The following is a 23,371-nucleotide window of genomic DNA, read 5'->3' as shown; positions in this document are numbered from 1 at the left end:
CGACACCGACAGAAGCGACTCGCTGACCTCCGCCATGGCGATGGAGCGGAAGAGGAGGGGCTGGTCATGGGCCGATTTCCTCCAGCCTATCGTAGCTCAGACGTAACACTGACCCCTGCTGTCATTGGCTGCAGTGCCTGTCGCTCAAATGGGAACTCGGAAGGTGATTAGTTTATGTGAACGTCAGTCAGCCTTCCAGTCTTTATGAGTTTGGATTTGGATTTATAACGGGACAGGAAGCAAATTGGGAGAAATGTGAGTTTTTATGTGATGGTGCATCAGTCTCCGAGTGACATTATTAACAATAAAAGGGCAAAGGCCGTGGTGAGGAAGTAGGTGATTTATTGGAGGTTATATGAAGGGATATCAAACTTGGAATTGTTTGGGATATGATTTAGAAAATGGGATTTGTGGGGATCATAATATTCCAGTGTTGATTATTGAGGGCAAAATGATTGTTACTGAAACAGGGAAGGTTGTGTTACTGGCTGGGTCATTTGATGAGATTAATTTAAGTGAAGAAGTTAAACAATATAGGGATATGTTTTTCAGTGAATACCCTGATGTGCTGGAAGTCAGCTACAGCAATGATAGTATCACTGATGGAGAGATTTCTTTGTATGAATTTAAGAAGTCTATTAATAATGCAGGTCAGGTGTCTCCAGGAAAGAGTGATATTTGAAATTGTAATTGTATATAATTCGCATTTGTAAAATATTAAATATTTGAATTGTGCATCCACTTTCCTCATGGAAAATGGAAATAGTAGTGCCTGAAAACCTGGCAGATCCCCACTTGATCCTTCTAGTTAAGGGCCTATATCGTGAAAGTCTCATTTATGTAAACTTATGGAATGTATAGTAATCAAGCGCTTGAGTTATATTTTGGAAAGAGTGGTGATAAAGTGTTTTATTAGAGTGGATTTTGGAAGTGTGAAATGACATTAGATTCAGTTTTAGGTTTGGAAGATGATATTCGGAAAGCACAATTAAATAAAGATGTTGTAATAGCAATATTTCTTGAGACTGAAAAGGGAAATGATATGGAAGAAAGGACTTTTGATTAAATTAGGAGTAAGGGGGACATTGTATAATTTTTCTGAGTTTTTTTTTTGTATGGACTGTCCAAGTAAAGGTCGGCATGTCTGTGTCTATGAGATAGAGAATGAGATCCCACAAGGCAGTATTTGTAGCCCTTCATTATTTAATATTATGATTAATGATATTTTCTCTGAGATGGGAAAACCACAATATACAGATGACTTAGCTTTATGGATTTGAGGTATTAACTGCAATTTACAATTAATGGATCAAACAGTGGGCAGATTGATGAGGATTGTAAGCTTTCAGTCGTTAAAACACATTACGTGGTTTACAAACAGCATTAATAGACTTGCAGTTGATTTTAATTTATAGGATTAATGTCTTGAGGAAGTGTCAGTGGTAAGATTTCTCATTATGTGGATGGATAATAAGCTGACGGGGAAGCAACTATCAGTAAAATAATTGATAAATGTAAAGGAGCTTTAAATCTCCTCAGACATCTATGTGGGTATTCTTGGGTGCAACATGAAAATCTTTGACCAATTATATTTGTTTAATTTGATCTGTTCTTGATTATGTCTGTGTGGCTTGTGGATCACCTTCATCTTCAAATTAAAAGTGTTTGTATGTGATACAATTACAGACTTTTAGATTGTGTTCTGGTGCGGTAATGTTGTCTCCTGTTTTGGCTTTACTGATTGCAATGGGACAATTGCCCTCAAAGATTCAAGTTGATGTCAACATACTGGATTAATTTGCGGGTCAAGGAAATGATCATCCTGTCAAAGGTGCGCTGGAGGACGGTTGGGGACATCACTAGAAGAGTGTTTTTTGTTTTGGGTGGCTGGGTTCTTACCACGCTGCGAATATGGGTGTGTTTGATGATACAGTATGTCCCACTGTAGCTTTCTCTGTAACCCCACATTGTTTTTTCCAATGACTTCAGGTGATTTTAGTTTTTACACGATCGGATTCAGTTCTGCCTGAGAGTCTGTTGGTCATCAGTATATTAATGAAAGTTATTATCATACAGTAACCATTTTTACAGATGAATCAAAAGATAATTTAATTGGGGATGTTGGTGTGGCTGTTTTTGTGTGCCTGAATTGCAGGTAATGATAAAGAAATGACTTATAGCCATTTATCAGCATAGAAGGCAGAATTCTTTGCCAACAGTTTAGGCTTACAGTGGATGGAAGAAATTGGTCCTTATAATTTGCTCAGAATACATTTCGGTTTTGATGAGTCTTAAACAGGTCATTCTGGCAGTAGGTCAGATTGACTGTTGGAAACTTGTCAAATGGTATTTCATATATAAAGTTTGATTTATATGTCTGCACATTATGGGGCCCTGCACATCACGCTGTTGAGGTAAATGATGATTTTGATTGTTTAGCTCCAAAAGCTGTTAAATGTTAAGCTGTGGATATAGACCCACTTAGCAAATTAGAAGCTAAAGGGTTGGTACTGTTAAGAATTAGGGGCTTATGGCAAGACGTAGGATAATGGACGTAAAGACAGACACCTTTCCAGAATACATAAACCTGTTGGGTTTATAGAAGAAGGGCTTAAAACAAGTGAAGGAATGATATTCACATGACAGAAATATCCACACTATGCTTAATTATGCCTTGTAACTAATTGGAAAACTTCATTCTGTGTCGTGTACATTTTGTCATTATGAAACCGTCGAAACACATACTACTTCAATGTGAAGCGTACAAGGCTGAAGAAAAATCAAATGCAGTCTTAAGTACAATCTTTGCGAGGGTAGATAGTTTTCAAATAAAAGCTATTAAATTATGGGACTGACTATAAATCAATTCACAGTTTGAGCTGGAAAAGGCACGTAATAATTGTGTTAAACGTAAGGAAATGACATAAAGGGTAGCAAAGGTGAGTGGGCTGTTGGATTACTGGGATGCTCTTTTTATTTATTTATTAAATTTTTAGAAAATTACAAAGAATAAATGTAATGAAAAATTAGTAAGAAAAAGAAAAATAATATTAATCCTCCTCCCCCTCCCCACCTTAACCCTTATCTAAAGAAAGAAATAAGGAAGAAAAAGATTGCCTCGATATTGGAGGATACCCACATGCTCCATGGAGTTCAAAATAATATTTATATGTATTCTTACTTTCCCCAATTACATTATAATTTTATCTTCAAAGGACCTCTATATTTAATCCCATCTTTTGTAGGTATGGGAGCCAAATTTTGAAAAATATATGATATTCATTTCTCAGATTATATGTAATTTTTTCAAGTGGAATACAACAATATATTTCATTATTCCAATGATCCATAGTTAAATATAACTCAGATTTCCAAGTAATTGCGATAACTTTTTTAGCTACTTCCAATGCAATATTTTTAAATTTTTTCTGATACTTATTCAATTTAATTTTCGGTATTGTCCTTTCAATATCTCCTAATAAAAATAATATTGGACTATTTGGGAGTTGAACTCCAGTACTTTGTTCCAATAAAAGTCAGATATATCGAAAATGGTTGAATTTTAAAACAAGACCAAGTAGAATGTAAAAAAGTACCAATTTCTTGATTACATCGAAAGCATTGGTCAGACATATTTGAATTTAATCTCTTTATTTTCTGTGGTGTTATATATAATTGATGTAAAAATTATATTGTATTAATCTAATTTGAACATTTATTGTATTTATCATACTATCAGAACATAATCTTGACCAACTTTTTCCAACAATTTTAAAATTCAAATCAGTTTCCCATTTTTGTCTTGATTTATGAATTCCAGATTCAGTCTGTTTTTGAATCAAATTGTACATACAAGATGTATTTTTTTAAATTTTTCCTTTTTGAATTAATATTTCTATTTCACTAAGTTTTGGCATCAACATTGTTTGACCCAGCTTTTTTTGTAAATTGTCCTTTAATTGAAAATAAGAGAAAAGAGTGTTGTTTGATATTTTATATTTATTTTTTCATTGATCAAACGACATCAATATACCTCCTTCAAAACAATTACGTATATATTTAATCCCCTTTTGGAACCAATTATGTAAAAGTTTATTATCCATTGTAAAAGGAATAAGCCTATTTTGAATTAAAGTTTGCTAATAAAGATTTCTTTATCTTATCGTCCATATTTACCTTATTCCATAAATCAATCAAGAGTCTTAATATAGGAGATTCTTTTTTTTCCCGTATCAATTTGGATTCCCATTTGTATGTAAAATCTTCTGGTATGTTTTCTCCTATCTTATCTAATTTTATTCTAATCCATGCCGGGTTTTTTTTTCATCAAAAAAAGATGCAATAAATCTAAGTTGATTTCCTTTATCATAATTCTTAAAATTTGGAAGTTGTAACCCTCCTAAATCAAATTTACATCTCAATTTTTCCAATGATATTCTTGACATCTTTCCTTTCCAAAGAAATTTCCTTACATATTTATTTAGTTCTTGAAAAAACTTCTGCGGTAATTGTATTGGTAAAGTTTGGAATAAATATTGCAATCTATGGAATATATTCATTTTTACAGCATTAACTCTACCTATTAATGTTATTGGTAACATCATCCATTTATCAAGATCCTCTTTTATTTTTTTTAATAATGGCAAATAATTTTGTTTATATAAATTTTTACATCATTGTCAACTCTGATACCTAAATATTTTATCCCATTTATTGACCATCGAAATTGAGTTACTAATCGACATTGATTATAATTTCGTTTGGTAAGGGGTAAAATTTCACTTTTATCCCAATTTAATTTATACCCTGATACTTTCCCGTATTCTTCCAATTTAAAAGATAATCTTTGCAAAGATTGTAATGTGTTTGTTAAATAAATCAAAACATCATCAGCAAATAAATTAATCTTATATTCTTCTTGATTAACTCTAAAACCACCAAAATCTGAATCTGTTCTAATTAATTCAGCTAATGGTTCTTTTGCCAATACGAATAAAGCAGGTGATAACGGGCAGCCTTGTCCAGTTGACCTCGTTAAGCAAAATGGTGTTGAAATCTGAGCATTTGTAACTACTTTAGCTTGAGGATTAGTATTTAAGGTTTTAATCCATTGTATAAAAGATCTTCCTAGCTCATATTTTTCCAATACCTTAAACAAAAAATCCCATTCCAATCTATCAAATGCTTTTTCTGCATCCAAAGCAAATGCCACACTCATTTCCTCTCTTTTTTGTGCCAGATGAATTATACTAAGTAACCAGGTTAGATTATCCATTGATTGTCTGTTTTTAATAAAATCTGTTTGATCCATATGTATTAATTTTGGTAAATATTTAGATATTCTATTAGATAAATCTGTATTCAACAAAGAAATAGGCCTATATGATGTTGGTTTTAGAGGATCTCTTTTTTTGGCAATACCGTTATGATCGCTGTTAAAAAAGATTGTGGGAGTTTATGCATTCTTTCCACTTGGTATATTAATTCCATAAAGGGAGGAATTAATATATCTTTAAATTTTTTTATAAAATTCAGGAGGAAAACCATTTTCTTCTGGGGATTTATTACTCTGAAGTGATCCTAAAGCTTCTTCAACCTCTTTTAATGTAAAGGGCATATCTAATCCTTTCTGTTCTTCCAAATTAAATTTTGGAAGGGTTATTTGTGATAAAAAATTTATCTATCTCAGTAATCTTATTTTGTGATTCTGATTGATATAGTTCAGTATAAAAAAAAATAAAGTTTCATTAATTTCTAAAGGTTTATCAGCAACCTTATTTACACTTGTTCTAATTGCATTTATTGTTTTAAAAGCCTGTTCTGTTTTCAACTGCCAAGCAAGAATTTTATGTGATCTTTCAACTAATTCATAATATTTCTGTTTAGTTCTCATAATTACTTTTTCTGTACGATATGTCTGGAGTGTATTATATTGTAGTTTTTTATTAACAAGTTGTCTTTATTTTTCTTCTGTCATATATCATTGAGATTCTTTTTCTAACTTTATGATATCTTTTCCCAATTTTCCTTCTTAATTTTAGATGTATAACTTACAATCTGACCCCTTAAAATATGCTTTCATCGCTTCCTATAATACAATTTTATCCTCAATTGAATGTAAATTTGTATCCAAAAAAAATTGAATCTGTTTTTTCATAAAATCACAAAAATCTTGACGTTTTAATAAAATTGTATTAAATCTCCATCTAAGTTTTATGTCTATTTGAATAAAATGAATAATCTCTTTCTCTTGGATTAATTTTTCTCCATATATCAATCAGGTTTAAATCTTCCATTAATGATAAAGTTAGTTTTATTACTTTTAATTTTGTAACAACTTTAGTTGACCTATCCAAAACTGGATCTAAACAAAAATTAAAATCTCTGCTTATTAATATTTTATAATTTGCGTCAGCCAAGTTCAAAAAATCTTCTTGTATGAATTTTGCATCATTTTCATTTGGTGCATAAATGTTCATAAAAGTCCATAATTCTGAAAAAATTTGACAATGTATAATCACATATCTCTCCACAGAATCAATTATTACATTTTGTATTTTAATTGGTAAAGATTTATTAACCGAAATTGCAACTCCTCTCGATTTTGAATTAAATGAAGTTGCTATAACATTTCCAACCCAATCTCTATTTAATTTCTTATGCCTGTGAACTTACTGAACACATCCTTGCCAGAAAAAAAACTTATCCCAATCCACTCTTCCTAGATCCTTTTTCATTTCCACAAAATTGGCCGTTCTCCAATTTTACCGGAACATTAAGCTGCCAGTTCTGCCCCTCACTGATAGCAGTAATGACGTTATCCCACGTGTCAACCCAAGCCCTAAACTCATCTGTTTTACCGACAATACTCCGTGCATTGAAATAGATGTACCTGAGAATATGTATATCATCCGCTTTTTTTTTCATTTCCGTTTATACATGCAGTCCTCTCATGTTCCTTATCCTCCTGCACCTCACTATCTGCTCTGACACTCTGGTTCCCCTCCCTCTGCAAATCTAGATTAAATTCCCCGGAGCAGCACTGGCAAATCTACCCGCAAGAATGTTATTTCCCCCCCCCCACCCCGCCCAGTTCAGGGGCAAACCGTCCCGTCGGAACAGGCCCCACCTTCCCGGGAACAAAGCCCAATTGTCCAGAAACATGAAGCCCTCCCTCCTACACCATCCCCTGAGCCACGTATTTAGCTGCACTCTCCGCACATTTATATTTACAGGGACTTTACTCCTGACGCCGGTCCCGGGACCGGACCCGTTTACAGACCCGGAGCGGAACCGGAGCAGATTCTCAGCCACTGGTTTCCATCCCAGGTCGCGAAGAAAGGATAAAGTTTCCCCGTGAATTTATTCCCAGTAAAGGTGTGGAGATGGGACTTGGTCTCCGCGTTGTAAAATGAAACTGTCCCGGACTCGTAACTGAGATAAACTCCCACCCTCCCGGGGATGGGACCGGCAGCGAGACGGGACTTGGGGGAGGGGCGACCGGACACGTCACAATCCCGATGTAACACGTCACCAGCCCGCCTGATGACCCAGAATCCGGTCTCCGGACTCAGTCTGACCCCTCCCTCCCTCTCCACAGACTCTGCGGCGACTCCCAGAAACCAGCGCCGAATCCCCGTCACCTCCACCTCCCAGTAATGTCTCCCCGATGGGAATCCCTCCGATCCCAGCACACAAGGCCAGACTGTGAATCTCTTCCCGGTGTCAGGGAGATTCCTCCGGGTCCCGGTCCGTCTCACACTCTTCCGATCCTCAGACACCTCGAGATCCGGATTCGCCGTTTCCACATCCAGGGTGACAGAGACTGGGGGGAGAATCAGAGAATTAGAGAGTCCCCGGGGATCGGGGGGAGACTCGGACAGCGCGGCCCCGGGGATCGGGGGGAGACTCGGACAGCGGGACCCCGGGGATCGTGGGGAGACTCGGACAGCGCGGCCCCGGGGATCGGGGGGAGACTCGGACAGCGCGGTCCCGGGGATCGGGGGGAGACTCGGACAGCGCGGCCCCGGGGATCGGGGGAGACTCGGGCAGCGCGGCCCCGGGGATCGGGGGGAGACTCGGACAGCGGGGTCCCGGGGATCGGGGGGAGACTCGGACAGCGCGGCCCCGGGGAGCGTGGGGAGACTCGGGCAGCGGGGTCCCGGGGATCGGGGGGAGACTCGGACAGCGCGGCCCCGGGGATCGGGGGGAGACTCCGACAGCGCGGCCCCGGGGATCGGGGGGAGACTCGGTCGGATCGGCCCCGGGGATCGGGGGGAGACTCGGACAGCGCGGTCCCGGGGATCGGGGGGAGACTCGGACAGCGCGGTCCCGGGGATCGGGGGGAGACTCGGACAGCGCGGTCCCGGGGATCGGGGGGAGACTCGGACAGCGCGGTCCCGGGGATCGGGGGGAGACTCGGACAGCGCGGCCCCGGGGATCGGGGGGGAGACTCGGGCAGCGGGACCCCGGGGATCGGGGGGAGACTCGGACAGCGCGGCCCCGGGGATCGTGGGGAGACTCGGTCCGCGCGGCCCCGGGGATCGGGGGGAGACTCGGACAGCGCGGCCCCGGGGATCGGGGGGAGACTCGGACAGCGGGGTCCCGGGGATCGGGGGGAGACTCGGACAGCGCGGTCCCGGGGATCGGGGGGAGACTCGGACAGCGCGGTCCCGGGGATCGGGGGGAGACTCGGACAGCGGGGTCCCGGGGATCGGGGGGAGACTCGGACTGCGCGGCCCCGGGGATCGGGGGGAGACTCGGACAGCGGGGACCCGGGGATCGGGGGCAGACTCGGACAGCGCGGCCCCGGGGATCGGGGGGTGACTCGGACAGCGCGGACCCGGGGATCGGGGGGAGACTCGGACAGCGCGGCCCCGGGGATCGGGGGGAGACTCGGACAGCGCGGCCCCGGGGATCGGGGGGAGACTCGGACAGCGCGGACCCGGGGATCGGGGGGGAGACTCGGACAGCGCGGCCCCGGGGATCGGGGGGAGACTCGGACAGCGCGGCCCCGGGGATCGGGGGGAGACTCGGACAGCGCGGACCCGGGGATCGGGGGGGAGACTCGGACAGCGGGGTCCCGGGGATCGGGGGGAGACTCGGACAGCGGGGCCCCGGGGACCGGGGGGAGACTCGGGCGGCGCGGCGCCGGGGATCAGGGGGTGGTGGAGATCTCAGGCGCGGTCGGGTGGCCGACACGAACCTTTGATTCGACAAAAGCAGATGTCGCCACAAGGGTTTTCCGCTGGACAGGGGAAACATCCTCCCTCACTCCTGCCTGTTGACCCCTGAAAGAATTTTGTGTTTCCATGAGATCTCCTCTCATTCTTCGAAACTGGGAACAGAGAACATAGAGCAATAGAGCACAGGAACAGGCCCGTCATACAATGTGTTCACTTTCATTTGTGAGTGGGAAGTGGTGGAGTGTGATGGTTTGAGACAGTAAAGGAGGTGATAATGGGAATCAGTAGCAGAGAGATAGATGGCAGATTGAACCAGGAGGGGGAGGGGTGGAAAGCCTGTGGGTGAACTGTGTGTGTAGACGTAATGAGAAGCTGGAGGGGGCAAAGATGGCAGATCAGGATGACTTTGTCCCCTTTCCCAGAGCCCCATCCCCCGCAGCCCCTCATTAGGACAGGGGATGAATTTACAGGAACCCTTCAGCATCACAGGTCTGGATGAAGTGTTTCAGTCTGAACCGTCGACTGTTTACTCTTTTCCATTGAAACTTCCCGGCCTGCTGTTCCCCCAACAATTTGTTTGTGTTACTCTGCTTTAAATATGCTCAATTATTTGGCCCCCACCGCTGCCTGTGGCAGATTCACTATCCTGTGGATAAAGGAATTCCTCCTCATCTCTGTCCTGAATGGACATCCCTATAGTCGGAGGCTGTGCTTACCGTTCTCGACCCACCCACATCCTCCCAACATCAACTCTCTCCAGACAGGTGTCAGAGAGATCTGGCGAGACCCTTCATCCGGACCTGTGCAGCTTTGATTACCAGCATCTGCAGATTTTCTCCTGTTTGATTTTTAATGCAGGAGTTAATAAGTAAACTTCTTGATTGGTCAGAGTCTCAAAAGTTATGGGGAGGAGACTGGAGAATAGGGTTGAGAGGGATGATAAATCAGCCATTCTTCTAAACTCCGGTGAGTACAGGCCCAGAACCATCTAACACTCCTCATATGTTAACTCTTTCATTCCTGGAATTATTCTGGTGAATCATCTGCACCCCCTCCAATGCCAGCACATGATTTCCGATAGAAGGGACCCAAAACTGCTCACAGTACTGCAAGTGTGGTCTGACCAACGCCTTATAAAACCTCAGAATTACATCCTTGCTCTTGTACTCTAATCCTCTCGAAATGAAAGCAAACATTGAGTTTGCCAATCTTACCACAGACACAAACAGCAAGTTAACCTTCAGGGAATCCTGCACAAGGACACCCATGTCTGTTTGCACCTCTGATTTTTGAATTTTGCCCTGTTTACAGAATTGTCATGCCTTTATTGCTTCGATCAAAGTCGTACCTGCCTAAGTTTGTACCTGTCAAACTCTACCTGTACTACAAGATCCCTATTCCATATCCTGGTGCATTCAAATAAGACCATAAGACAAAGCAGCAGAAGCCGGCCATTCGGCCCTTCGAATCTGCTCTGCCATTTTATCATAAGCTGATCCATTCTCCCATTTAGTGCCACTCCCCCACCTTCTCACCGTGACCTTTGATGCCCTGGCTACTCAGATACCGATCAATCTCTGCCTTAAATACACCCAATGACCTGGCCTCCACTGCCGCAACAAATTCACAGATTCACCACCCTCTAGCTAAAAAAATTTCTTTGCATCTCCGTTTTGAGTGGGCGCCCTTCAATCCTTAAGTCATGTTCTCTCGTACTAGACTCCCCCACCTTTGCCACAAACAACTTTGCCACATCCACTCTGTCCATGCCTTTTAAAATTCGACATGTTTCCGTGAGGTTCCTCCTCATTCTTCTAAACTGCACGGAGTTCAGTCCAAGAGTGATCAAATGTTCCTCACATGTTAACCCTCTCATTCCCGGAATCATTCTGGTGAATCTGCTCTGAACCCTCTCCAATGTCAGAACATCCTTTCTTAAATAAGAAGCCCAAAACTGCACACAGTACTCCAAGTGAGGTCTTACCACTGCCTTATAGAGCCTCAACATCACATCCCTGCTCTTATATTTTATTCCTCTAGAAATGAATGTCAACATTGTATTCACCTTCTTCACCACCGACTCAACCTGGAGGTTAACCTTAAGGGTATCCTGCACGAGCACCCTCAAGTCCCATTGCATCTCAAATCTTTGAATTCTCTCTCCACTTAAATAATAATCTGCCCGTTTATTTCTTCTGCCAACATGCATGACCAATCACTTTTCAACATTGTATTTCATTTGCCACTTCTTTGACCATTCTCCAAATCTATCCAAGTCTCTCTGCAGACTCTCTGTTTCCTCAGGTGGGGGAGTTTCCACCTACCTTTGTATCATCAGCAAACTTAGCCACAAAGCCATCTTTTCCATAATCCAAATCGTTGATATACAATGTAAAAAGAAGTATCCCCAACACGGACCCCTCTGGAACACCACTTTTAACTGGCAGACAACCAGAATGGGATCCTTTATTCCCACTCTCTGTTTCCTGCCAATCAGCCAATGCTCTATCGACAGATGTAATTTTCCCGTAATTCCATGGGCTCTTATCTTGTTTAGCAACTTCATATGTGGCACCTTGTCAAAGGCCTTCTGAAAATCCAAATACACAACATCCACTGCATCTCCCTTGTTCAGCCTACTTGTAATCTCCTCAAAAGATTTCAATGGGTTTGTCAGGCAGGATTTTCCTTTAAGGCAACCATGCTGAGTTTGGCCTATCTTGTCATATGCCTCCAGGTACTCCGTAACCTCATTCTTGACAATTGACTCCCACCGATGTCAAGCTAACAGGTCTATAATTTACTTTTTGCTTCCTTGCCCCTTTCTTAAATACCAGAGTGGCATTTACAATCTTCCACTCCTCCGGAACCATGTCAGAATCTATTGACTTTTGAAAGATCATTGCTAATGCGATCTCCACAGCTACTTCCTTCAAAACACAAGGGTGAATTCCATCTGGTCCTGGAGATTTATCTACCCTGAGACTATCCAGCTTCCTGAGTACTTTCTCTGTCGTAATTATGACAGCGCACACTTCTCTTCCCTGACACCTTTGAGTGTCCGGTATACTGCTGATATCTTCCTCAGTGAGGACAGATGAAAATACTCGTTCAGTTCCTCAGCCATCTCCTTATGTCCCATTACAATTTCTCCAGCATCATTTTCTATCAGTCCTATATCCACTCTCACCGGTTTTTTACTCTTTATATACTTGAAAAAGCTTTAGGTATCTTCTTTGATATTATTTGCTAGCTTTCTTTCATAGTTCATCTTTTCCCTCTTAATGGCCTTCCTTTTGTAAGCTTTTAAAAACTTTCCAATACTCTGTCTTCCCAGTAATTTTTGTTTCCTTGAATGCCCTCTCCTTTGCTTTTACTTTGGCTTTCACTTCTCTTGTCAGCCATGGCTGCATCTTTTTCCATTCGAAAATTTCTTCTTTTTTGGAATATATCTGTCTTGCACCTTCCTCACTTCTCGCATAAACTCCAGCCACTGCTGCTCTGCTGTCCTCCCGCTAGTGTCCCTTTCCAGTCAAATTTGGCCAGTTCCTCTCTCATGCCACTGTAATTTCCTTTACTCCACTGCAATACCGACACATCGGATTTCGGCTTCTCTTTCTCAAATTTCACAGTGAACTCAATCATGTTACGATCACTGGCTCCTAACGGTTCCTTCACCTCAATCTCTCTAATCACCTCTGGGTCATTACACAATACCCAATCCAGTATCTCTGATCCCCTAGTGGGCTCAACAACAAGCTGTTCTGAAAAGCCATCTTGTAGACATTCTTCAAATTCTCTGTCTTGAGATCCAGTGTCGACCTGATTTTCCCAATCCACTCGCATGTTAAAATCCCCACAATTATCATAACACTGCCCTTCTGGCAAGCCTTTTCAATTTTCTGTTGTAATTTGTAGTCCACATCGCTGCAGCTGTTAGGAGGCCGGTAGATAACTGCCATTAGGGTCCTTTTACCCCTGCGATTTCTTAGCTCAACCCATAAAGATTCTGCACATTCCGATCCTATGTCACCTCTTTCCCATCCCCCTGCCAAATTAGTTTAAACCCTCCCTAACAGCTCTATTAAACATTTCTGCTATGATATTGATCCACTTCGGGTTCAGGTGTAACCCATCCTTTTTGAACAGTTAATACTTCCCCCAGAAGAGATCCCAATGATCCAAGAATCTGAAGCCCGGACCCCTGCACCAGTCTCTCAGCCACGCGTTCATCAGCCTGATCCTACTATTCTTGCCCTCGCTAGCACGTAGCACAGGTAGCAATCCTGAGATTACTACCCTGGAGGTCCTGCTTCTCAGCTTCATTCCTAACTCTCGGAAATCTCTCTTCAGGACCTCCTCCCTTTCCCTCTCTATGTCATTGGTACCAACATGTACCAAGACAGCTGGCTGCTCGCCCTCTCCCTTCAGAATATTCTGGACCCGATCCGAGACATCCCGTACCCTGGCACCTGGGAGGCAGCACACCATGCGGGTATCTCTATCAGGCTCACAGAATCTCCTGTCTGTTCCCCTGACTATGGAATCCCCTATGACTACCGCATTCCTCTTCTCCCTCCTTCCCTCCTGCACAACAGCGTCAGGCTCAGTGCCAGAGACCCGGTCACCATGGCCGTCCCCTGTCAGGTCATCCCCCTCAACAGCATCCAAAACGATATACTTGTTGCTGAGGGGGGCAGACACAGTGGTGCTCTCCACTACCCTGGCATTTCCCTTCCCTCTCCTGACAGTCACCTAGTTTTTTGACCTCTGTAGCCTAGGGATGACTACCTCCCTGTAGCTCCTGTCTATCACCAATTCGTTTTCTCTAATAAGCAGTCGGTCATCAAGCTGCTGCTCCAGATCCCTAACACGGTCTCTGAGAAGCTGAATCTCGGTTTACCTGGTGCAGATGTGGCTATCAGGGAGGCTGGAGGTCTCCCAGGATTCCCACATCTGACACCCTGAACAAAGCACTGACCCTGCAGTCATGCTACCTAATTCTACAGGAATGAAACAAAGAAAGATAGGTCTACTCACCCACTTACTTCGCCAAGCACACGGACTTTTTAAACCATTAGCTAATGTGCCCTGCTGTTCCCCCGTCCGTCCAGGCCGATTTGCCAAGGGGAGAAAAAGAGTCGGTGCCTCGCTCTCAGCTCTTCCCATTACCACCTAAGCCCGTTGAGCCAAATCCCTACACTCTGCTGCCACCCACTCCGCTGCCCGTTGTATAGGGTGGTCATCTTTTTAAACTCTCCGCGCTGTCCTGCGCAGTCTCGCCGTTCTTGTACGCAAAGTATTTTACACTGTCTTCCTTCAGAATTTAGCTCCCACGCCGCCCTTCTTGTCCCAATCTAAAAAAACACCTTCAGTACTGTATTCATCAGCCTATTCCACACTGTCCACATGAAATTCAGCAAGGCCTTTGATGTCGATGATAGACCACACTTGGAGCATTGTCTGCATTTCCGGTTCCCGAATATGGGGAGGATGTCATTACACTGGACAGGAGGCTTCAGGAGGATGTTACCAGGACTGGGGGCTTGGGTTAAAAGCAGAGAGTGAGTAAGCTTGGGCGATTCAGCTGTAGTGTAGGATGTTCAGGTCTGACCCCTTATCAAGGTAAATAATTCTAAGGAGCTTAAATAACGTTCTTTTTCCAAGAAATGGGAGTACAGAACCAGAGGCCTCAGATTGAAAGTGAGATGGGAAATCGGGTAACATTCTCAGAGAGAGGGAGGTTGGTGAACGGAATTTGCCCTCAGACGCTGTCGAAACAGGTAAAAAATAACATATTTTAAAATAAATACACAGATGGGAAATGGTTAGAGGGATGGGGGGGGCAAACACACACAAATGGACCATGCTCAAGAAGACATCTTAGTCTCGCACATTGATGAAGTGGGCCGTGTGTTCAACATCCATCAAACCCTCCGAGATCATCCTCCTGAGGAATCTCACCCCGGAGTCTGTCTGTGAAGTGTTGATGTGACGTCACGTCAGAGGGCAGCTCAGTGCCACAGAACAGTCAGACTGGGTAAGGACGGCAGATTTCAATCCTAAATGGGAATTTGTGCCTATTTCTGTGGCTGTGTGTCACACTCTGATAGTATATCGCGCGCGCGCATGTGTGTGTGTGTGTGTGTTGATTGTGGTAAATATCCGTGTGGAGTGTATACACATTGAAGGAGAGTATGCACATTGAAGAAGTTTTTATGTTACAGTGTGTCATCACATGTCTGGTGTGTGTTGACAATGTGTCACACGTGATTGAGTTGTTTAAATCAATAAATGACTGTCTCTGAAGAGTCTGGTTTCCAGGTTACTGAGGGAAATAACAACGTACATTGCTGAGGCTCTGACAACAATCTGCCAATCCTTCCTGTGTATGTGTGTGAGGGAGCATTGCCAGGCCGGTTATGCTGTGTGTGCTTCTCCCGAGATGAAATCTTGACCCATGTCAATGCTTGTTGGTGTGTCCGAGCTCATTCTCACAATGCTTCAATGTAGTGGTCTGATCACCATAAGACATAGGAGCAGAATTAGGCCATTTTCCTATCGAGTCTGCTCCGCCATTCAATAATTGCTGATCCTTTTTTCCCTCCTCAGCCCCACTACCTGGTCTTCTCCCCGTAACCTTTGATGCTGTGTCCAATCTAGAACCTATCAAGCTCTGCCTTAAATACACCCAACAGGTTCCACAAATTCACCAGCTGCTGACAAATTTCTCCACATGTTTTAAATAGATTCCCCCTCTGTCTTGAGGCTGTGCCCTCTTGTCCTAAACTCCACCACCATGGGAAACATCCTTTCCACATCTACTCTGTCTAGGACTTCCAACGTTCGAAAGGTTTCTAGGACTTTCAACATTTGAAAGGTTTCAATGAGATTCCCCCTCATCTTTCTAAATTCCAGCGAGTACAGACACAGAGCTATCAAACGTTCCTCGTATGATAACCCTTTCATTCCTGGAATAATCCTTATGAAATGAACCTTCTGCAATGCCAGCACATCTTTTCCTAGACGAGGAGCCCAAAATTCTTCACAATACTCAAGGTGAGTCTTCACCAGTGCCTTATAAATCCTCAGCATCACATCCCTGCTCTTGAAATGAATGCTATTTAAACTGATTGAATTCAATGCTAACATTGGATTTGCCTTCCTCACCACTGACTCTACCTGCAAGTTACCATTTAGGAAGTTCTGCAGAATGACTGCTAAGTCCAATTTCGTCTCAGATTTTTTTGATTTTCTATCCATTTGAAAATCTGCACATTATTTCTACGACCAAAGTGCAGGACCATGTATTTTCCAACATTGTATATAATTTGCCAATTTCTTTCCCTTTCTCCTCATCCAAGTCCTTGTCAGGACTAACTGTTTCCTCAACACTACCGGCCCCACCGCCAATCTTCGTATCATTTGCAAAGCCTGGAAACAAAGCCATCTACTCTAGGACAAGAGGGTATGACTTCAGGATTGAAGGACGTCCTTTTAGAACTGAGATGCAGAGAAATTACTTTAGTCAGTGTGTGTGGAGAATCTGTGGAATTTGTTGCGACATGTGGCTGTGGAGGCCAAGGCATATTTAAGGCAGAGATGTACCGGTTCTCATTTAGCCAGGGCATCAAATGGTATGGGGTGAAAGCAGGGGAGTGGGGATGACCGGAAGAATTGGGTCTTCCCATGACTGAATATTGGAGCAAACTCAATGGGCCGAATGGCCTATTTCTGCTCCTCTATCTTATTGTCTATTCCATCAGCTAAATCTTGATATACAGCATACAATGAAGGTGTCTTAACACCTGTGTCCCTGTGGAACACGACTCACTGGCAGCCAACCAGGAAAGGTTCCGTTTACTCTCCTTCGCTGTTTCCTACCAATCAGCCAATGTTCTAACCATGCCTGTAACTTTTCTGTAACACCATGGCCTCTTAACCTGGTTACCACCTTCATGTGTGGCACTTTGTCAAAGGCCTTCCGAGATTCCAAATATACAACATCCACTGCATCCCCTTTATCGATCCTGCTTGTAATCTCCTCAAAGAATCCCAACAGGTTTGTCAGGCAGGATATTCCCTTAACGAAGCCATGCTGACTTGTCCTATCTTGTCCAGTGTCACCAAGTATTCCATAACCTCATACTTAACAACTGACTCCAATTTCTTCCCAACCACAGAGGTGAGGCAAACTGGTCAATAATTTCCTTTCTGCTGCCTTCCTCCTTACTTAAAGAGTCAAGTGACATTTGCCATTTTCCAGTCCTCTGGCACCATGCCAGGGTCCAATGATTTTGAAAGATCATTTGGAATGCCTCCATAATTTCTACTGCCACCTCTTTCAGAACACTGGGGTGCAGTTCATCTGGTCTGGGTGACTTATGTATCTTTAAGGCTTTCAGCTTTTTGAGCAGCTTCTCCCTTGTAACAGTAACTGCACTCACTTCTCTTCCCTCGCACTCTTCAACACCGGGCACAGTGCTGGTGTCTTCCACGGTGAATACTGGTGCAAAATATTTGGCTTATCTGCCATCTCTTTATCCTCTGTTATTATGCATCCACCCTCATTTTCTAGCTGTCCTATATCCACTCTCATCTCTGTTTTATTTTTTTACAATACTTGAAAAATAATTTGATATTGTTTTCTATCTTGTTTTCCAAAGATAGGTGTGTAAAAAGGGCCTGAAGGATCATTGGATACCAGAGTCAGCCCAACCACAAACTGTACCAGTTGCTACCATCCGGGATACGGTACTGCAGCATAAAAGCCGGGAGCAACAGGCTCCGGGACAGCTTCTTCAACCAGGCCAGTTCAATTCAAATCAATTTCTTGTTTATTTTTTCCCAACCAATCATCCTTTTAGTTCCCCTCTGTAGATATTTAAAAGCTTCCCAATCCTCTCCCTTCCGAATAATTTTTGTTTAGTTGTATGCCCTCTCCTTTGCCTTTACATTAACTTTTCTTCCCTTGTCAGCCATGGTTGTACTATTTCGCCATTTGAGTATTTATTTATTTTTGGAGTACATCTATCCTCATTTTCCCAGAAACTGACACCATTTCTGCTCTGCTCTCATCCCTGGCAGCGGTCATGTTGTGAGCTCTGCCTCCTAAGGTTTCTTTTCACTACTCCCCTCTGGTTCAATACATAACACCCAATCCAGTAGAGCTGTTCCCCGAGTAGGCTCAACGACAAACTGCTCTGGAAAGCCAGCACATTGCATTCAACAAACTCACTCTCTTGAAATCCTTTACCAACCTGATTTTCCCAATTGCCCTGCATGTTGAAATCTCCCATGATTATCATAACATTGTCCTTTTCATCAGCCTTTTCTATTTCCAGCTGTAATCTGTGGGCCTCAACCCACTGACTGTTGGGAGGCCTGTATATGACTGGTGTCAGTGTCATTTTTACTTTTGCAGTTCCTTACATCAACCCACAAGATTCAACATCTTCCAATCCTATGTCACATCTTGCTACTGATTTACCAGCAGAGCCACACCACCCCCTCACCCGACCTTCCTATACCACCAATACATTGTGTAACCTTGGACATTCAGATCCCAACTACAACCATGATTCCGTGATGGCCACAACAACATCACAACACCAGTTCCTCTGGTTGGATCCAAACTTATGCACTGGTGTGTTAGTGAATTCGCCTGGGATTGGAACACAGTGGTTCATCCGCCAGTCCCGTGCATTGGTTGTATTGTGACCCTGTGCTGGTGTGTCCAGGGGTCTGACATCTCCAGCTGACCATGTGACAGTGATGCCTCCCAGTCGGTGGGGTTGATGTGGAATAAACTTCAGTTCCCCTGCACCCCAGTATTACAGACAATCTTTGCCTCAAATTGGAACTAAATTGATCTTCATAAACAAGGAGAAATGAATCTTTGTAAGTTTTACCTTGATTAATAGCATCAAGCGTTTCTCTCAGCACTGTGTTCAACAAATAGAGGTGATCGAATTTTTCAACCGGTAGGGTCTCATCTGTCACTGACAATTCCTGGACATCGTCATTAATCCTGTAAATATTAAACTGCTGGTTATAAATTGCTATTCTGAACTATTTTCAAATCCATTCAGGGTTTCAGTAAAGAGCCTGTCCTACCTTCTGTTCCGACGAGCTTCCTCCTGAAATAAATAAAACACAAATCTGATTAGACTTGGACTTACTGTCCACATCCTGAATTTCATCCAAATCATTACAAGGTGTTGAAAATTCCCACTCCCACAGTCACTCAGACACACGGACAATACAGAACCATGGGGTAAATGACAGGGAAAGTTTCTGAATGTCAGACCATTACTGAGAGGATGAAACTTGCAGGGAAGACAGGACAGGCTGTGCATTTTCATCTGGATATGAAGTCAGTGTGATAGGATGGAGGAATTTAAGATCAGTGATGTATGTGATTGTGTGCGGGTGGAGGAAGTACCTCTATTTATGGGGAGACTCGTGGGGAGATGTAATTCCAGATGGATTTTAACAAATTCCACAAGAAATTTAGTGAAGAGGATGTGAAACTCGCTGCCACAGGAGTGGATGAAATGGAACAGCAGAGTGACTGTAATGGGGAGGCTGGATAAACACGTGAGGGACCAGGGAGTTCAGGGCACTGTTGCTGGGTGCGGTGAGTAGGTGGCAGGAGGATTGTGAAGCAGGGATACTGATAGAAGATGGACCTAATGGCCTGTTTATGATAGAGAATGGGATATAATCCCATGCGAAATATATCCAAAAAATAAAGAGACATTGAAAGTTTCCATAATCTGATGGAAACCGGATATGGAGGATAAGTCTAATGTGTGGGTCAAATTCTTTGTTCTCACTGATTGACAGAGAGACCCTCACACCAACTGCAACAGACACACTCACAGCCTGTGACTGAAACCGGGTGTTAATGGGAGTTTCAGAGGATATTTAATGCGGTAATTAAGGAAACAGTCAGCAGCTCTGTATTATGATCGGAGTAAATAATTTCAGAGAGATTTGCATTTTGTCCTGGGGTGTACAGAAGTTGTGGAAGCCCAGTTTTAGGACAATAGACAATAGGTGCAGCAGTAGGCCATTCGGCCCTTCTAGCCAGCACAGCCATTCACTGTGATCATGGCTGATCATACACAATCAGTACCCCGTTCCTGCCCTCTCCCCAAATCCCTTGACCCCGCTATCTATAAGAGCTCTATCTAACTCTCTCTTGAATGCATCCAGAAACTTGGCCTCCACTGCCTTCTGGGGCAGAGCATTCCACATATCCACCACTCTCTGGGTGAAAAAGTTTTTCCGCATCACTGTTCTAAATGGGCTACCCCTTATTCTTAAACTGTGGCCTCTAGTTCTGGACTCACCCATCAGCGGGAACATGCTTCCTGCCTCCAGCGTGTCCAATCCCTTAATAATCTTATTATTATGGGACAACAACAACCCTGAATAGATGCAACAATTATCTGGTGAGAAACAGTTTACTGCCATTTGTAAATGCTGTGTGTAGGAGCAACACGTCTGTTTTCTGTCTGCATTGTATTCTGTGTTACGTGTTTATTATGGTAACTCGTCACGTGATTGGGGACGTGATAAAGGCGAAGGGAAAAAGTTACGTATCTGTACTTTGTTCTGGGCAGTTTTGAGCTGGGGACGGGCGGACCGCTGTTCTTGACCGCTGTGTGGCAGCTTACTTTACAATGAATTACCCTGAAGTTTCATCGCTTCAAGGTTGTATTTGGCGAATGAAGGACTGAAAGCGTATCTTGGACATTTTGAAATGTCATTATTAGAGTGATGGGAGGGCGCATCATGCAGGTATAACAACTTGTGTGAGGTCGCCAGCAGCGGCAATTGATTTGTTAGAATTGGCTCAGGTGCTGTGTTTATTTCAAATATACCACTGTTCATTTAGTGCCCTTTGACAGAAACAAATTGAAATATAATCCCTCACCTTGAGAAATATCACACCAGCTTTCTGATCCATCTGTTCCTTTAACTTAGTGATTTCCTCCTGAATAATCCTTATATTCTCTTGAAGTGCTAGAAGATTTTTCTCCATTGGATTGAGAATCCTCTTCTCTTCTTCCCTGAGATCCCTGAGTAAGCTCTGCTCTTTCTCAGTGATAATCTGGTGCAGTTCAGCAAACTGGGATGTGATGTGGGACTGAACACTGTGTGACTGTTCCTGTCGAAGGAAAGGTGAAGATTAATATACTGCATTGCTGTGCTCTGTTTCCTTTTGTCGTTGAGTTTGGTCTATGAGTCCATGCTACTTCTGAGAGCATTCCCGTCAACACCATTCCCTCACGTTTTCCTGAAACCTACTCTCACATATTGAACCATAAACTCCCATCTGATTCACACACACCTTCCCCACCTTTTCAGGGTTAACGGTAATTAGCCATTCATCCAGCATGTCCCTGGGATGTGTCGGAGTCTCTCGTGGTCACAGGGAGAGCATGCAAACTCCACACAGACAGCAGCAGAGGTCAGGATCGAACCCAGGTCACTGGAGCTGCGATACTCGGCTATTCTGCATTAAATGGAGCAAAACTCGACAGTAATATCAGAAATTCCGCTCAGGAAGCCTCACCCGAACTCCGGAAATCTTCTCTTTCTGTTGCTGCTCCTTTTCCTGGAAGTCTGATTTCTTTTTTGTGAGAGAGTCTAAGGAAGATTTTAGCTGATCCTGGAAGTCAGAGAGTGAAGGAAATAGAAACAAAGATGCATCAAAAGAAACAGGTGATCAAACCCGATTATCACACAAAATGCCGGAGGAACTCAGTGAGTCAGGCAGCATCTATTCAGGGGAAATAAACAGTCGGTGTTCCGGGATGAGACCCTTCTTTGGGACTGGGAAGGAATGGGAGAGAAGCCAGAATAAAAAGGTTGGGGATGAGAACCAGCTGACAGGTGACGGGTGAGACAACGTGAGGGGGAACGTGGGGGAGGGTGATGAAGTGAGAAGCTGAGAGGGGACAGGTGGAAGAGGTAAAGGGCTGGAGAAGAAGGAATCTGATACGAGAGGACAATCGACCGTGGAAGAAACGGGAGGAACTGGGCTGTTTGCGGCCCTGAATGGCGACGAGGGAGGAGGTTAGGAGTCAGGTGTTGGAAAGGACAAAGGAAATGTGTTAAGTGTTAAATTAACGTTAGTTTTTACCTTATAGTTTTTAACAGCCTCTTTAATCAGCACAAATCGATGCTCTCTGTGTTCCTGCGCAGCTGCACAGACCACACAGATCAGTGTCTTGTCCGTTTCACAAAACAGCTTCAGTTCTTCCTCATGTTCCTCGCAGTGACGTTTACTTTCCTTCCCTTTCGGATTCAGGTTTAGATTTCGAGCTTTTTCAGCCAGATTTGCTAAGGCCCGATTCACCCTGAGGGTGCGGTCAGCAAACACCTTTCTACATTCCGGGCAGGAGTTTCTCTCCTCCCTTTCCCAATACTGTGTGATACAAGAGCGACAGAAGTTGTGTCCACACTCCAGTATAACCGGATCGGTGAAGAAATCCAGGCAGACGGGACAAATTACCTCCTCGGTCCAACTCTCGGCCTTCCTTTTCGAAGCCATGTTAACTCCGGCACTTCCTGATTCAGAATGCTTTCACTTTCGGGGAGTTGCTGATCCCCTGCAGTACCGGGATTGTCCACTACGCGCGCTGCAGACTCGGGGAATCACACAACACACACACAATGCTGGTGGAACACAGCAGGCCAGGCAGCATCTGTAGGGAGAAGCACTGTCGACGTTTCGGGCCGAGACTCTTCGTCAGGATAGCTGGTGTGGTATACTGCGTCCGGTTCTCCCGGTGTGGCCTTTTGTATATTGGTGAGACCCGACGCAGACTGGGAGACCATTTCGCTGAACACCGACGCTCTGTCCGCCAGAGAAAGCTGGATTTCCCAGTGGCCACACATTTTAATTCAACGTCCCATTCCCATTCTGATATGTCTATCCATGGACTCCTCTGCTGTCAAGATGAAGCCACATTCAGGTTGGAGGAACAACACCTGGGTAGCCTCCAACCTGATGGCATGAACATTGACTTCTCTCACTTCCGTTAATGCCCCTCCTTCCCTTCTTACCCCATCCCTGACATATTTAGTTGTTCGTCTTTTTTTTTCTCCCTCTCCCCATCACTGCCTGTTCTCCATCTCTTTCCGGTGCTCCCTTCCCCTTTCTTTCTCCC

General features: G+C 43.8%; 1 protein-coding gene across 1 annotated transcript; it reads right to left on the bottom strand.

The window, feature by feature from the left end:
• Nucleotides 1-7,128: 7,128 nt before the first annotated feature.
• Nucleotides 7,129-22,755, bottom strand: LOC132385712 (E3 ubiquitin-protein ligase TRIM39-like). The gene is made up of 7 exons (XM_059957922.1): nucleotides 22,342-22,755; nucleotides 21,772-21,867; nucleotides 21,130-21,363; nucleotides 19,302-19,324; nucleotides 19,097-19,215; nucleotides 9,206-9,337; nucleotides 7,129-7,825 (listed from the first exon to the last, which is right to left on the bottom strand). Exons 1-7 carry the CDS (start codon nucleotides 22,750-22,752, stop codon nucleotides 7,275-7,277), a joined length of 1,566 nt encoding a protein of 521 aa, XP_059813905.1. The 5' UTR covers nucleotides 22,753-22,755; the 3' UTR covers nucleotides 7,129-7,274.
• Nucleotides 22,756-23,371: the final 616 nt, after the last annotated feature.

This window comes from Hypanus sabinus (assembly GCF_030144855.1).
Source record: "Hypanus sabinus isolate sHypSab1 chromosome X2 unlocalized genomic scaffold, sHypSab1.hap1 SUPER_X2_unloc_10, whole genome shotgun sequence".
NCBI classification, from domain to species: domain Eukaryota; kingdom Metazoa; phylum Chordata; class Chondrichthyes; order Myliobatiformes; family Dasyatidae; genus Hypanus; species Hypanus sabinus.
This window is presented reverse-complemented; position numbering and strand designations above follow the sequence as displayed.

Bases quoted from the DNA above. Each gene is read 5' to 3' on its own strand.
- LOC132385712 (XM_059957922.1), bottom strand. From the start codon at position 22,752: ATGGCTTCGAAAAGGAAGGCCGAGAGTTGGACCGAGGAGGTAATTTGT. The intron at 21,868-22,341 runs GTAAAAACTAAC...TCTGACTTCCAG, and splicing joins AGGCTGTTAAAAACTATAAG to GATCAGCTAAAATCTTCCTT. The intron at 7,826-9,205 runs GTTCGTGTCGGC...TTCTCCCCCCAG, and splicing joins CTGCTTTTGTCGAATCAAAG to TCTCTGTCACCCTGGATGTG.